The 14,391-nt window shown below is 42.0% G+C and overlaps 1 protein-coding gene across 1 annotated transcript in view; it reads right to left on the minus strand.

The window, feature by feature from the left end:
• Nucleotides 1–1,631: 1,631 nt before the first annotated feature.
• LOC146808747 (cell adhesion molecule CEACAM6-like) overlaps nucleotides 1,632–14,391 on the minus strand; it is a 261,452-nt gene continuing 248,692 nt past the window's right edge. The window contains exons 9-10 of the mRNA XM_085614229.1: nucleotides 9,092–9,754; nucleotides 1,632–2,497 (exon numbers count right to left, since the gene is read on the minus strand). Coding sequence (XP_085470355.1) covers nucleotides 9,632–9,754 — 123 coding nt within the window. The 3' untranslated portion in view covers nucleotides 1,632–2,497; nucleotides 9,092–9,631. The remainder of the gene's footprint in view (nucleotides 2,498–9,091; nucleotides 9,755–14,391) is intronic.

Below are 14,391 nucleotides of genomic sequence, written 5' to 3' on the forward strand. Positions count from 1 at the left end.
GCACTACGCAACACTACGCTACGCGTGTTCGCACTGTGCTACGTGCAGTTCGCGTAGTGCGAAGTAGCGCGAACTTCGCAAACTACGCGAGCGTAGCGTAGTGCTTCGCCCAGGCCTAGGCACGATGCTCATGTTCCAGCCTTGGCAAATGTTTTTCAAGGTTGCATCAGCAGTGGGAAAAATGCTCTCTTTCACTAATGTTATTGATTGTAGCAGGAAGGAGTTGTTACACGTTTAATTGATACACAACTGTCTTCATTACTTGAGAACCAAGTGCTGTGTACATTTTCATTGCTGAGGGAGGGTATATCCATTTATAATTTGAATTTTGTGCTAGACATGCCTGAAGCAGCTTGAGGTCAAGATGCCATTCAGCTGAATAAACTTTGCTCTCAAAGAACTATACGGCTAATAAATTGTATTTAAGAATTTAGCATTGACACTACATCTTTGAGTGGATGTCTATTGCATATTCTACAATACATCTATGTGAAAGACCACAAGGTAATGTCTCCAGTGATACTGTGAAGATATATTTTCTGTGATGTGTTTGGTCCTCAAAATTCCTCAAACAGGAATCCACAACAAACCTAATCTTCTTATGAAGAAGGAGACGAGACCTTAGAAAAAAAGCATGATTTCCACCAAACAAAGGTACTTCCTCTTAATTAAACAAAATAACAATAAGTGCTGCTTTTTTTGGTGGAGATTTACTTCTATTCTTCTACATCATTTATGTAACACCATAATTGGCAGGAAAACGAGTTTGGGGCTTCAAAATTTCCAAGAGTAATTGAAGGCGAGAATCATTGACTCTCCTCTCCTCTCAGTGCAGGAGGACCCCATGTGGTTGAACAAAGTCAAGCAAGCCGGTCTGTGCTCCTCTTATCACACCTTGAAGAACTTCCAGTCTTTTGGAAATGGGATCCAGCAGACCCTGAGCTGTTCATCAGCCTGAAAGATGGTGGCAACCAAGAGGGAGGAGAGGATTCTTCATGTCAAAGGGGCATAACGGCTTCACTTCTTCCTCACGCTCCCAGTCGTCCACCAAGCACACTTCACTATTCCAAATGCACACCCTGGTCAGTAAAAACAGATAGCACACCTATACCTGGTCCTTCTTATATTGTTTCCACTGTCTTTTCAGAATTGTTATATTTTCAGTATTTGGGTTTTTCTGAGATGTCCTGTCCACTTTCCACACCTTTATATCTTTTAGATCCAGTAAAAACAATTCCTAAACGTATTTAGTGATAGTGTTTCTTAGTGGGACACATTGTTTAGTGAAAGTTTGGGGTACTGCTTGGACAATTCTGCTTTGAAAGCTCAAATGTATTTTATATTGTTAGGGGTTATAACATCCAATGACTAATCCTGTCCTCGCAGATACTTTTGTTAAATGAAAGTATAAAGTAGCCACTCTAGTCGGCTTGCTTCCCAATCACCTCATCCAAATTAATTCCAGCGCTGAGAACCCAATGAACATAACACACTTTACTGTGAGACAGCTTTGTAGACTTTCATGTAATACCAAGTCCTTTAAGTCTCAGCTTAATCCTTATGAACATGAAACCTCAAATCAAAATATCAGAGTAATAATTTATGGTGGAGACCAAAAACAAACCTGGAAATTCATTCTTAAAATCATGTGTTTTATTTTATTGAAAATATGAAGCTAAAAGTTATTGTTTCAGTGGATGCCATTAGAGAAGGATTTGACCTTCCTTTCTACTATTAGCACCAACATCTCAACATGACGCCACTAACCATCCAGTCTAGCCAATGCTGAATGTATCTTGAATGGCTAATGGTAGACTGAGGCCAATGGCCTTTGAGAAACATCTCAGTAATGAACAACAGGTCAAAAATTTTCTCAGAAAATGTTATGTGCATTTAGATAATTAACATGTAGTAAATGACTTTTTAATGCAAACTTAATACACATTTCATCTGCTGTTTCCATCATTACAGGATGTACAGTGTCAGGCTGAATGTGTGTCTATGTCCGATTAGACTCTATGCTGTGTGAATTTATATGCCCAATTCGGTGAGTTATGCCTACACACTTTGTCCTAATGATGCCATAATATGAGAAGTCTTAACCAATGAACTTTACGACACATTCTGTAATAACAAACCAGCCATTAATTCATCCCTTTGGCCCAGACCTCTTCCCCGGTGTAAGCGAGATTTTATCTTGATAGGTGACTCCCCCCCCCTGCACATCTTCATGAACTCTGCACTCCCTACAAGTCCTGACACAAACATATAGAGTTCAAGATCCTCTGCATGTCTTTCAAAATGTTAAATCTCTCCTCTCCTGACATCTTGGCTAATCTGCTTACAATATACAGCCCCTTTTATTCCGCAGGTGAGGAGGGCTCGTGCTGGTGGATGCTCCTTCCTTGTATTGGCAGCCAAACTTTGGAATATGCTCCCCATCGCCATTCACGGTATGAAAAACGACCTGGCATTCCATAAGGCTATCAAAACGCACCTCTTGGGGGGCGTGGTTAACGCCTTACGAAGATGGCGGCTCTTCCCTGACGCTCCCGGAGTCGGGAGGACAACGCCGATTTTTTCTCTCGTAATTACGAGTACGAGGATGCCACAAAGTTGGGACAAGCTGTCTGAACATCCGGAGCACTGCATTTTGCAGTCGCTATGTCAGTAAGCTGCATGTAATCCTCTTTAATTCCCTCGGAGGCTCCGTTTTCGGAACGGCCGCCATTTTGTTTTCTCGTCTGAGGTGAATGTAAGCTGATGACCTGAAGAAACATGCTGCAAAAGTGATTTTTCTCCCCTATTGGCTATTATTCTGCTCATCTCTGGCTTTTGTCTTCATTTCTTCACCAACTTTGGATATTCTCAATGACATATTCCTGGAAATATGTGAGGTGCGTAGTTTGTGCAGCGTCTTCTTCTCCGATTCAGCCGCCATTTTATGTACGCACTTCACGAGAGTGTTTTTCTGCACTGTTCTCTTCCGATAACACAGCTCTTCCTCACTCATGGCTGTTCTTGACAGGGATTCTTATCTCAGATATTGAAATAGTTTGATGGAACTGCCTCATTTCCACGGATACGTCAATTCAATGACTACTTCTCCAACTCAGCTCGAACGCGCACTTCAATGAGACTTCCTGATAATTGCTGGATCTGACAGTGATGTTAACCATTTGACTAGTGAAACTCTCCCTCTGCCCTTCTCGCTTACCTGGACTGTTGGACTTGCCTCTTATGGGGAGAACGAAGGGCGCACTTGCTAAACATCCTACGCCCAAGTACACTCTTATCAAAAATTCAAAAGTTTTCACTGCCTTCTCTAAACTAGAGGATTCACTGTTATCCTCACAAGACCCCGCGGAGAAAATGGATCCCTCTCCCTCGCCAGTACCTGCTGTGAAGTCTGTCACCAAACGTCTAAAGCACAACCCCCCTTCTCCTCCTAAACCTAACTCGCCTATTTCTATGGAAACACTACTGGAGGAAATCAGGGCCCTTCGTCCCTTTATGGAGGAAACAAATAATAAACTACAAGTCCTCACTGACACTTGGGCTCAACTTGATACACGAATTACCGCAGTGGAAAGTCACATGTCTTCCTTTACGGACACTAACACTAATGTCTCTCACCTTCAATCTCAAGTGTCTGTCCTCCAACGCCAAGTCGAGGATCTTGAAAACCGTAATAGACGGAACAACCTGCGTATTTATGGTCTGGTGGAGGGATCAGAGGGGTCGGACCCTCCTACTTTCTTTAAATCTTTTCTGCCCAAGATTCTCCACATGCCAGAAGACACCGCTCTCAACATTCAGCGAGCCCACAGGTTAGGACGTCTTCCATCGAGTGCATCTCCTTCACAGAGGCCGAGAGGTGTCATTCTATACTTTTTGGAGTACACAGACTTGCTAAAGGTTTTATCAGCGGCCAAATCCTCTCAACGAGTCACCTGGTCCGGTGCCACTTTGTTTTTTGCTCAAGACTATGCTAAGTCCACAGCCAACAGACGTAAGGCCTTTCTCGATATGAGACCTACTCTTCGTGCCATGGGAGCACGTTATGGCCTTTTTCACCCCTGCCTCTTTAAGGTCACGTTTAATAACAAGACAACATCCTATGAAGACCCGCAGCAGTTACAGAGTTTCATAAACTCTCATAGGACGGACATCATGGAAGCTTCGGGACCCTCGTCGTCAAATATTACTTGATGTTCTGATAATTCTTCTTATGGTTCTTTCACTTATTGTTTCTCTTTATCACCGTCCCTCATGTATTCTTTGGTGTTCTTTGTAGTCTGGATAGTCTTCTTAGTTTAATTTGAGTTGGTACCTAATCGTTTTGTTCTTATTGAATCCCCTATTCCTCATCGCTTACTGTGCTAAATGGTTCTGAACGTTTTTGTTTTTTGTTCCCTCTCGCATCCGTAGATATCCCATTTTTATTGGCGTTTCCCCCCTCGTCCTTCGTCTGGTCAGCCTGGATGGGCTGTCTGTCTCGTGTGGCTTCTTCCCCTCCCCCTTGTTCTCTTGGATCTTCTTCATGTAAGTATGCCTTTTGTTCATATTTTACTTCTATGCTTTCTGTGCTGTTCTCTATCACTGTTTCTCTTCTCCTCTTTTTCTTTTTCTCTTTTCCTTTTCTTTTCTTCCCGCTTCCACCTCCCTCATTTCACCCCCTTCTCCCCTTCTTTGGTCATTTGCAATTCCATATCCCTTGCTTCTATTCCTTATCCCTTATCGAATTTCTTAATGCCATTGTTTTCAATCTCTCCCCCTCTTATCTCCTTCTTTGTACACTTTTGAGCTCTCATTTCTCTACTTTTTTCAATTTCAACCCTATTTATCGCATTGTATGTTCATGGTTTTTGAATTCAATCTCATCCAGCCAAGTTCAGAGTTGTCACATGGAATGTTAAAGGACTGAACAATCCCATTAAAAGACAACGAGTTCTTTCCCACTTGGCAAAGTTAAAAACTGATGTTGCTTTCCTTCAGGAAACTCACCTTCCTGAGGCTGAAGCGGCTAAATTAAAAAGATGTTGGGTAGGTAATGTGTTTTCCTCTCCAGCTTTAGGTAAGAAAAATGGTGTTCTTATTCTCACTCATAAAAAGTTTAATGTATCGGTGATTTCTCAGGAAACTGATTCTGAAGGTCGTTGGTTAATTGTTAAATTACTTATTGACAAAATACCAGTGGTTTTCTTCAACGTTTATGCTCCAGTTTCAGTTGACAATGTTTTTTGGTTGCATATTTCTGACAAGTTGCTCTCCCTTACAGATGATTATATTGTTTTTGGGGGGGATTGTAATCAAGTTTGTGACCCCGTTTTCGATAGGAATTCCCCAGTCAGATTTGTAAACAACAAAATGCACTCACAATTTGCTTCCACCATCCGTCAAAAGTCTTTAGTTGACATTTGGAGACTATGTCACCCTGAACTCCGTGAATATAGCTTTTTCTCCCCCCCACACAAATCACAATCCCGTATTGACTACCTCTTTTTAAGTAAACCTCTAACGCAACACGTACTTCATTCAGAAATAGGGTCCATTTTAATTTCAGACCACGCACCGGTTTCTGTTGATTTTGACCTTCTTCCTCACACCCCAGGCGCTGGACGTTGGCGTTTTAATAATTCATTACTTACAGATCCTAATTTTTCCAGCCAGTTCAGTTCTTTTGCGTCGGAATTCTTCGTCATAAACACTACCCATGATTCCTCTCCTGCTATGATTTGGGATTCTTTTAAAGCAGCTGCCAGAGGCTTTATTATTAACTTTGTTTCTCGGAAGAAAAAAGTTTTTGAGAAACAAGCGGCTCAATTGCTTGCCAAAATTAAAAAATTAGAATACGCATACTACCACTCGTACTCTGAAGCTTCTTTGAAAGATCTTATCACTGCCAAAATTACCTTCAACAAAGCATCCACGGAAGCGGCTTCTTCTTATCTCCTGAAATGTAGTGCTCGTTACTATGGAGGTCAGAATAAAATGGGGAAATTACTGGCCAACTATCTAAAATCTCGGCGAGATAGAACCAGGATAGAGTCTCTGAAAAATTCCAATGGTGACACTCTTCTCAAGGATGAAGATATTTTAAATGAGTTTGTCTCCTTTTATAAAACTCTCTACACCCCGGAGACCCAACCTCTTCAATCTGACCTTTCCTCCTACTTTCAATCCATCCCTTCTCCTCCCTCGCAACATATTGATTTTGATTCACTGCAGTCAGATATCTCACTAGCAGAAATTTCTCATGCCGTATCGGTTTTGAGACGAGGGAAGACCCCTGGTCCGGATGGTTTTACCATTGAATTCTACGAACACTTTTCGAAACTCCTCCTTCCACAACTTCTTCTTTTGTTTACTTCTTTTATCGCAAACGGATCATCTCAAGGTACCTTCCAAGATGCTATGATCTGCCTAATCCCCAAAGAGGGCAAGGATTCCTCTTTCTGTAAAAACTATCGCCCGATATCTTTAGTGAACACGGATTATAAAATTTTTGCTAAAATTCTTGCCTTACGTATTGACCCAATCTTACCTGAGCTTCTTGGCCCGGAACAATCGGGCTTTGTAAAAGGGCGCTTATCCTCTGATAACTCCAGAGTCTTTTTTAACATCCTTAGCAAGGCCTCTTCCTTAGATTATCCGCTTGCTGCCATAGCTTTAGACGCCGAAAAGGCTTTCGATAGGATTGGCTGGGACTTTATGTTCCGCGCTCTTCAATGGATAGGGTTTCCCTCTAAGTTAATTTCCTTTATTTCTCTCTTATACTCTGGTCCTAAAGCGTCTATTTTTGCTAATGGTAAAGTCTCCGATTATTTTTCTCTTTCAAGAGGTGTACGGCAGGGTTGCCCCCTATCCCCTCTCCTATTTGTAGTGGCACTAGAGCCTTTCCTTACCAAAATTAGGCAGGACCCCCTAATTACAGGATTCCATTTAGGCACCCAACAAGTCAAAATGTCTGTTTATGCAGACGATATTCTGTTATACTGCTCCAATCCCGATACTTCCCTTCCTCCTTTCCTTTCCCAAGTAGATGCGTTTTCAAAACTCTCAGGATACCGCCTAAATCGTGATAAATGTGAAGTCTTACCCCTCAATGTTTTGTGTCTTAAACACTTTTTTGATCATACCGGTTTTTCCTGGCAATCCTCTAAATTAAAATATTTAGGATTATGGTTTTCCCCGTCTATCTCCGAAACCCTCAAATACAATTTTGACTACATTACTAAGAAGCTAAAGGACTCTATTACCAAGTGGCACCCTCTTTTTCTCTCCTGGTGGGGTAGGTTGGACTCCATTAAGATGATGCTTGCTCCCGTCATTTTATATTCTCTCTCAATGATTCCTGTACACATCCCAGATTATTACTTTAAGACATTAGACCGCACTTTACTAAAATTCCTCTGGAAAGGTAAACCCCCTCGGATAGCCTTATCTACTCTCAAAAAAGATAAATTAAATGGTAGGCTTAAGTTTCCTGACTTTAAATCTTATCACCACGCATTTTCCCTAAAACAAGCCTCTTCATGGCTTTCTTCGGACCTTCCTACCTATCCTCCAATTTGGCTTCGCATCGAGGAGTTTTTTACTTCCCCTTTCGCCTTCTTGGAATCCCTTACCTTCTCTGCGCACACTTCTTCTTTGCGTCATCCTGTTATTTCTCACACGCGAAAACTTTTATCTCCTCTCTTACCAGCCTCTTATCCCTCACGTGATTCACTCTCTCAACAACCTATTTGGCATAATAAGTTACTACGTATTAAAAATCGTGCTTTCTACTGGAAGATATGGCGCTCCAAGGGCTTGAAATGGATTTCCCAACTCTTAATGGATGGTACCCCTCTTCCTTTCTCAGTCCTCAAATCTGACTTTGCCCTTCCTAATTCATGTAAAAAGCAATATGACCTTCTGCTTCCCTCTCTTCACCAATATCTCTCATCGCTTCCACCTTTTCCAAATCTTCCTACAGCCTGCTCTACTTTGTTCCCTTTGATAAACGCTTCCCCTTCTGCATCTTCCCTCTACAATGGTCTCTTATCTTTGGCAACGCGGTCCAAGACAAAGACTGAACTGCCTTGGGAAAAAGATTTATTACATTCCTGGCCTGTCCCTTTGTGGGATAAGCTGTGGTTAAAGATTCATAAAACTTCACGGGCGGCCAACACCACTCAGACTCTTTATTTTGTATATCACCGAGCATTGTACTCACCTGCACAGTTGGCTTCCTTTTCTTCCACCACTTCATCACACTGCTGGTCCTGCCCTTGTTTAAAGGCTGACTTAAAACACATGCTATTTGATTGCCCTAACATTGCTAAATTCTGGCTCTTAGTTTGGTCTCAAATTAACAAGATATTTAACACTAAAGTTCCTTTTTCCCTTTCAAATATATTTCTTGGTTCCCTATCCCCCTCATGGCCTCATCCTTCACCACATTGTCAATTAATAGATTTGCTAATCGCTATAGCCTTACATCTAATCACCCTGAATTGGAAACACGCGGATAAAGTCACTTACAGAGCCTGGTGGAACGCCATCTGTTTTAACCACAGACTTGACACCAACTATGTTACCCCTATATCACTAGCAATTAAAAGAGATTTGTTATGGCTCCCTCTCACTACATATTTATCTACTTCCCCCCCCCCGAATACTGCCGCTACTGTTACTGTGAGAACATCGGACGATGTCCGCAAACCGCCTTGATTTAATTTCGTTGTCTTTTGTTTGAATAATTTATAATTGTTCTTGTATACTGTACTTATCCCATTACATCACTATATGCGTTTTAGAGTTTCACATTGCATGCAATGTAATGCTTCATTTTACCTCTTCTGCTACCCTTGATTGCTCTGTACTCTCCCCAACGAAATTCTTTTTGTTTCCTCCCCCTCCCTCCCCCTCTTTTCTTTTTCCCTCCCCCTTTCTCTTTTCTAGGTCACCATGTTTATTGTACCCTTTATGCTTAATATCCTTTATTGTTCATATCATAAGTACTTATGTTCTCTGATCGGATTTTCATCGTGTACTGTATTTTCTTATTGGGCTCAATAAACTTAAACTTAAAAAAAAAACGCACCTCTTTCCTCCACTGTCGGCTGCTTCTGTTGTCTATTGTTCTGCAGTTTTCTGCTTCAGCGCTGGGACGCCCCTTTGCCGGGGCAGCTGTGGACTATATAAAACCGCATAACATAACATAACAAGAAGAAATCCCTCCGCCTGCCACACCTCCTTGTTCTGTCCTTGTTTTTGCTCTTCTAAACCATCTCTTCTCTTCACAGTCTCTTACTCCTTCGATGTTCATTTTCTCCCACCTTCCCTATCACCCTCCCTTGTAGGTCTCCTCTTTATCACCCCTATCCTTTTTCACCCTCCTTTGTTGACAATACCCGCGCCTGTCATTTCCCGACCCTTGGACTTTTTCTTTTTTTGTTTTACAATCGTAATTTAAAGACAGAAGGCACACACACTTGTAGGATCATTACATTGATAGAAGTAAGCACGATTGAGCAAAACAAGATATTTTATGACGTCATGCTGCTCAGTTTTTTATGGGCGTTTGTTATATTGCGATGGTTTTAAATAACTTGAAGCAATAACAAAGTATCCATCTAGCTATCTATTTCCCGCCCCTAGTTTTCCCCATCTTGGCTTTCAGGGGTGGATTCACTCGGTTCTCCGACGAGGATCCTTCCTTAAATATCTGGAGGGTCTCATAGTCATTCGTTGGCGCTTTCAGATCCTACAGAAAACAGAAGAGAATCAGTCAGGACTGAATTAAGAATGTTGTTCTCATCACCATGTGATCGCCAGAGCCATCAAAGTGTATCTGGAGGGGAGATAGCATTACTGAACCGGTGCAAGAGTTAATAACGAAGAAACACAAGTGTTGTTTGTGTAAATAAGTGACTGGAACAAATCTATGTGTCCAGTAGGCTAAGGGTTTTAAAGGCTGTGATTTGGGTGTAACATGTCATTTAGACACCAGGGCAATAACAAGTTGATTCCTGCAGGCCCTCGAGCCTGGGGACATGCTGGGGAGAGAAGCACAGGGGCCCGACTTAGGGTTTGGCAGACATGGTACTGACTGTGATAGAGTGCCCTTTACCCTAAACCCTAGCTTCTCCCACCATAATGTGAGTTGGCAGCCCGCCAGCTGTGCCCTGTTGGCTCCGCCTCCGCCCACAGAAAGCTTACACCAATGGCCTGATGGAGGGCTGGCTGTCTAGAAGGACATCTCCTGCCCGCCCTATTTAGGGCCGAAAGTCTCATGTCCTTGTTTTCTGTCTGTTAGTGGCATGAAAAACCGGAGGAGACGAACAGAAAAACACAAAAATTAGCCCCACACCCAGGGAAAATAATCTCTCTGGGTGTGCAGGTGGGACAATATTCATTTGTTTTTCAAAAACAAACTCTCACTTTGAAAGTTCCTGAGACACACAAAGTTTTGAGGATGACAGCAGTTGTTCACCAAATGTTTAGCACCTTCAGAGGAACTGTGAAGAATTGCAGTGATAGCTGTTCCTTCGAGGGTACAGGGATTACCACTAGGTCAGTAAAGATCTCTAATGTTGGCAGGCGGTAGTCTGTCAGGATAACAGATATAATGTCCTCTGCAATTCCAATTTACAAAAATAAAATTACAAAATTGGTACGTGTGCAACAGCTAGCAAAGCAAACAATGCATTCAGGATATACATAACGTAAAATTCCCAAATCAATAATTAAAAATAAATTAGCTCATATCACTGAAATAAGGAAAACTCGATAAAGGGCTCACAAGTTACACAGAAGCAAAACACATTCCAAATGATGCTAAAGGTTGTCCTACAATAGTGTTAAGATGTTCAAAGTGTCTCTGTGGCTGACCAGGACCTACACAGCTTTACAGCCAACTCACAGATGATGGAGGCTGGAAAACTATCCACGGAACACTGCTTCCTCTCCCCGACTCTAACAACCAGAAAGAAAGCAGGTTTCTTTATGGTAGGATCTTCGGAATCCAGCATCACAGAAGGGAGGATTTGAAGGACAAGTAAACCTTCTCCAGATGGAACCACCACTTTAGTCCTTAGTGTCAGTGGGAGGATGGCAAAACCATCTCAGAAGCACGGAGCTAAATGCTACTGTCTCCTGTGCGGTAGTGTAAGAAAATGGGTCATTGGTTGGGGTGGCTGTGGGTCCTCCTCAAGTAATAAATTCGGGAACCTTGCCAGGTTAAACCCACAGTTTCAGTCAATTAAACCTGGGCTCAAGCCCTGGCAGCTACAATGCAGAGCAAACAGACGTAACGCAAAGAAAGTGTGTAAAGTATTTAGCAATACCACTGTAATTAAAAAGTCAAACCACAACAGGATACAAACTTGACAATCAATTTTTACAAATTGAGAAAAACGTAATAAGAAAAATGACACTGTAGGTCAATAAGGTGAACTCAATATTATGATTTTTATAAGGTTTGAGGCCAAAAGGTGCCAAGAACAAGTAATTAGAACTTATTGTTTGTGGTTGACTGGGAAGTAGACACAATTTCAAGATACCGCGATGGAGAGGAGTTCGTATATATCAAGTGGGTTGTACCAGTTCACTTTCTAAGGGTTTGATTGGACTATGGCAGCCGGCCCGCAGTCCAAAAGGGTGGCAGAGGGTGACAGAGGTGCACCAAACTGAAAACGGCATTGTCAGGAACCGCCATGATGGCTTGACAAGCATTTCTAAATTTGGCAGGCAGCGCTCCCATCAGGGCGATGGAGTAATTGACAGTCTCCCTATCACAGAAATGGGCCGCCCACCATTATATAAATTAGGCCCTTACACGTGTTTTTGGAGCTTGAAAACCTCCAGCGGGACAAGCCTGAAAGCTGCGGCTGGGCTAGTCACACCGAAACTGCATGCCTTCGCTACGAGGGACGGCTAAAGTCTTTGTTCGGGCAGGAAAAAGAACCAAGCAGGACATATTCTTGTTCACTGAGGTTGTGCCTCAGGCAGACAGCTTTAGGTGTTTTTCCTGGTCCCCTAGAGATCTGGAAGCTAGATTTTATAAGTTATCTCCAAATGTTTTCCAACTTTGTGGAGTCACACCTCTTGGACACTTACAAGGCTCCCAGGACCTCATGAGCAGAACCTAGGCTCCAGGACTCACTCCAGCAGAGGCCACCAGCAAGGTCCAGTCCAGGTCCAGTTGCAAAGGTCTTGGACTTGTCACTCCAGGAAAAGGTTTTTGATTTCACTGTACCCTTGAAGTCCAGTTATTATCTCTGGGTGTATGTGAGTGGAAGGTCCTGCCTTTCAGCTCTCCACACAGGTCACAAACAGCAGCTGCCCCTGATGGAGCAGGGTTTTACTTTAAAACCGAATACCTGTTTCATTTTCGCATGTTATAACTAAAAGTACTACTGATTAATTATTAATTATTAAACGTTTGTCAAATGTTGTCTAACCAACCTTATTAACAAAAGAATTACACGTGGGAATGCTATTGCATGGCTAAAATAATAAGTGAACTAAGTTGGTGAGCAAACTGACAGAAATCGATGTTGCTTATGTAATGTAATTGTGTTTGCGCTTAAATTAATATGCATTAATGGCTTTGGATGTTGCAAATGGCTAGATAAATTCATACACATAATGGTATTAGCAGGGGTATAACACTGTTTAATCATTTCCGTGCAGTAATTCTGTTTTATGTTTATTACACTTAAGTTGACTAATGTGGCCTACTACAAGATGGCTACCACCCGAAGCCAGCATTTGAGTTTATAGAAACTTTTACAAGAAAGCTTTGCGCTGCCTGTGACCTTGCCCACTCGACAAAACTAAAAAGCCATGATCATGACGACAAATCCAGGACGGTCGCCAAGAACCCCTGAACATAAAGATTGTTGCGAAAAGTGAAAAACTGAACTTATGAACTGTTGATCCCACCATTGGGATACAAATTATCTTATAAAACATCAGTGGATGTATCGAATTAGACATGAACATTCAATTTTCCTATTCATTATTTGGGGCAATCTAAGTGTGAGAAAATCTCACACAGTAGCATAAATGTACCAAGATGACATTATTTCCGTCATTCATCCGTTCTGTATAATAAATTGTAACTTTACAGAATGTAAATTTTAGTATAAATATTAGTAGACTAGAGAGGTCTAGCGCCACTTCTTCCCGAGCTGATGATCCGAGGTCCCTATGCTGACGGAGAGGACGATGACTCTACATGACGGCAGGAAACTCTAATTCTTCTACACAGGACCGGTTCTGACTTAGGATCTGACATTTAGACAGAAAAGGTAAATATGAGAGAAATGAATTTGCATTTAATTGGCTTTTCTTACAATTTTAATTAAATTATTCTGTTTGAATCTCTGAGTCGGGTGATTATTTCTGGTCATGTTTATTGAATTTATTTGTGTATTCTTTGAAATGTTTTTCGCTAGATTTATAAGCAACTAGTGGTCGCATTGACCTCAAAGTATAGGCAGATCGGATAGGTATTAAAAGGTGTGTTTCCCCTTATACATGGCACAGATAAGAGTGGTAAGATGAATGTTGGTGTAATGGGCCCCACCTGCGTGTGATGTGTGTGTGCGTGTGTGACTGTGAGATCACTCCGTCCGTGGAAGTAGAGGGGATTCGGAAGCTCTGATCTGCACCAGTTTCTTGGTAGCAGACTGATGGTTTACTATTGTCTTGGTCTGGCGAAATTGCGTGTATATTGGCTTGTTGATTATTGATTGCAATTTGTACTAACACTATATGTTGGAGTCGTGTTGAGTTTTATGTATTGTGAACGTCTTCTGGGATGTTGGGAGTCGGTGACAGTTCCGTAGTAGGGCAGAGGGAGTGTTGCTCTCGGAAAAAGGCGGGATTGTTGGCCCTGTATGCAGACAGGGGAAAACGTGTGACAATTGAAGTTGCGCGTCGCATTGTCTGGGTTCGATGAGGTAGCATCGCCGTGTGTTGCCATTAGAAACTTATTTTCTGTGTGAGAGAAGTGTGTATGATAGCGAAGGTTATCTGTGAAGCTCTGGTCTTAGGTCTCAGGGATCCGTATGGCATTCCGTTAAAGCTTACCACTGTAGAGGTAATAGGTATTCTCGGAGCTTGTTAGAAGGACAGGGCAGAGGTAAGCGCTGCTTTGTTAACGTGTGATATAATTCTGTAGTAGGACAGACTGTTCGCTGTTCTCGGGAAAGACAGAATTCTGTGTGAATATACTACATTTTCTAGTGTGAAAGTGCGTGAATGAGAAGGCATTCTAGTTAATTGTGAAACTCTCAGGAGCATTCCGGAGAAAAACAGTTCATTGGTGCTTGTTAGAAGGGTAAAGTAGAGGGATGTGTTACTTTATCAACGGAAGTAACAATTCTGTAGTAG

This window comes from Triturus cristatus, chromosome 7, assembly GCF_964204655.1.
Source record: "Triturus cristatus chromosome 7, aTriCri1.1, whole genome shotgun sequence".
NCBI lineage: Eukaryota > Metazoa > Chordata > Amphibia > Caudata > Salamandridae > Triturus > Triturus cristatus.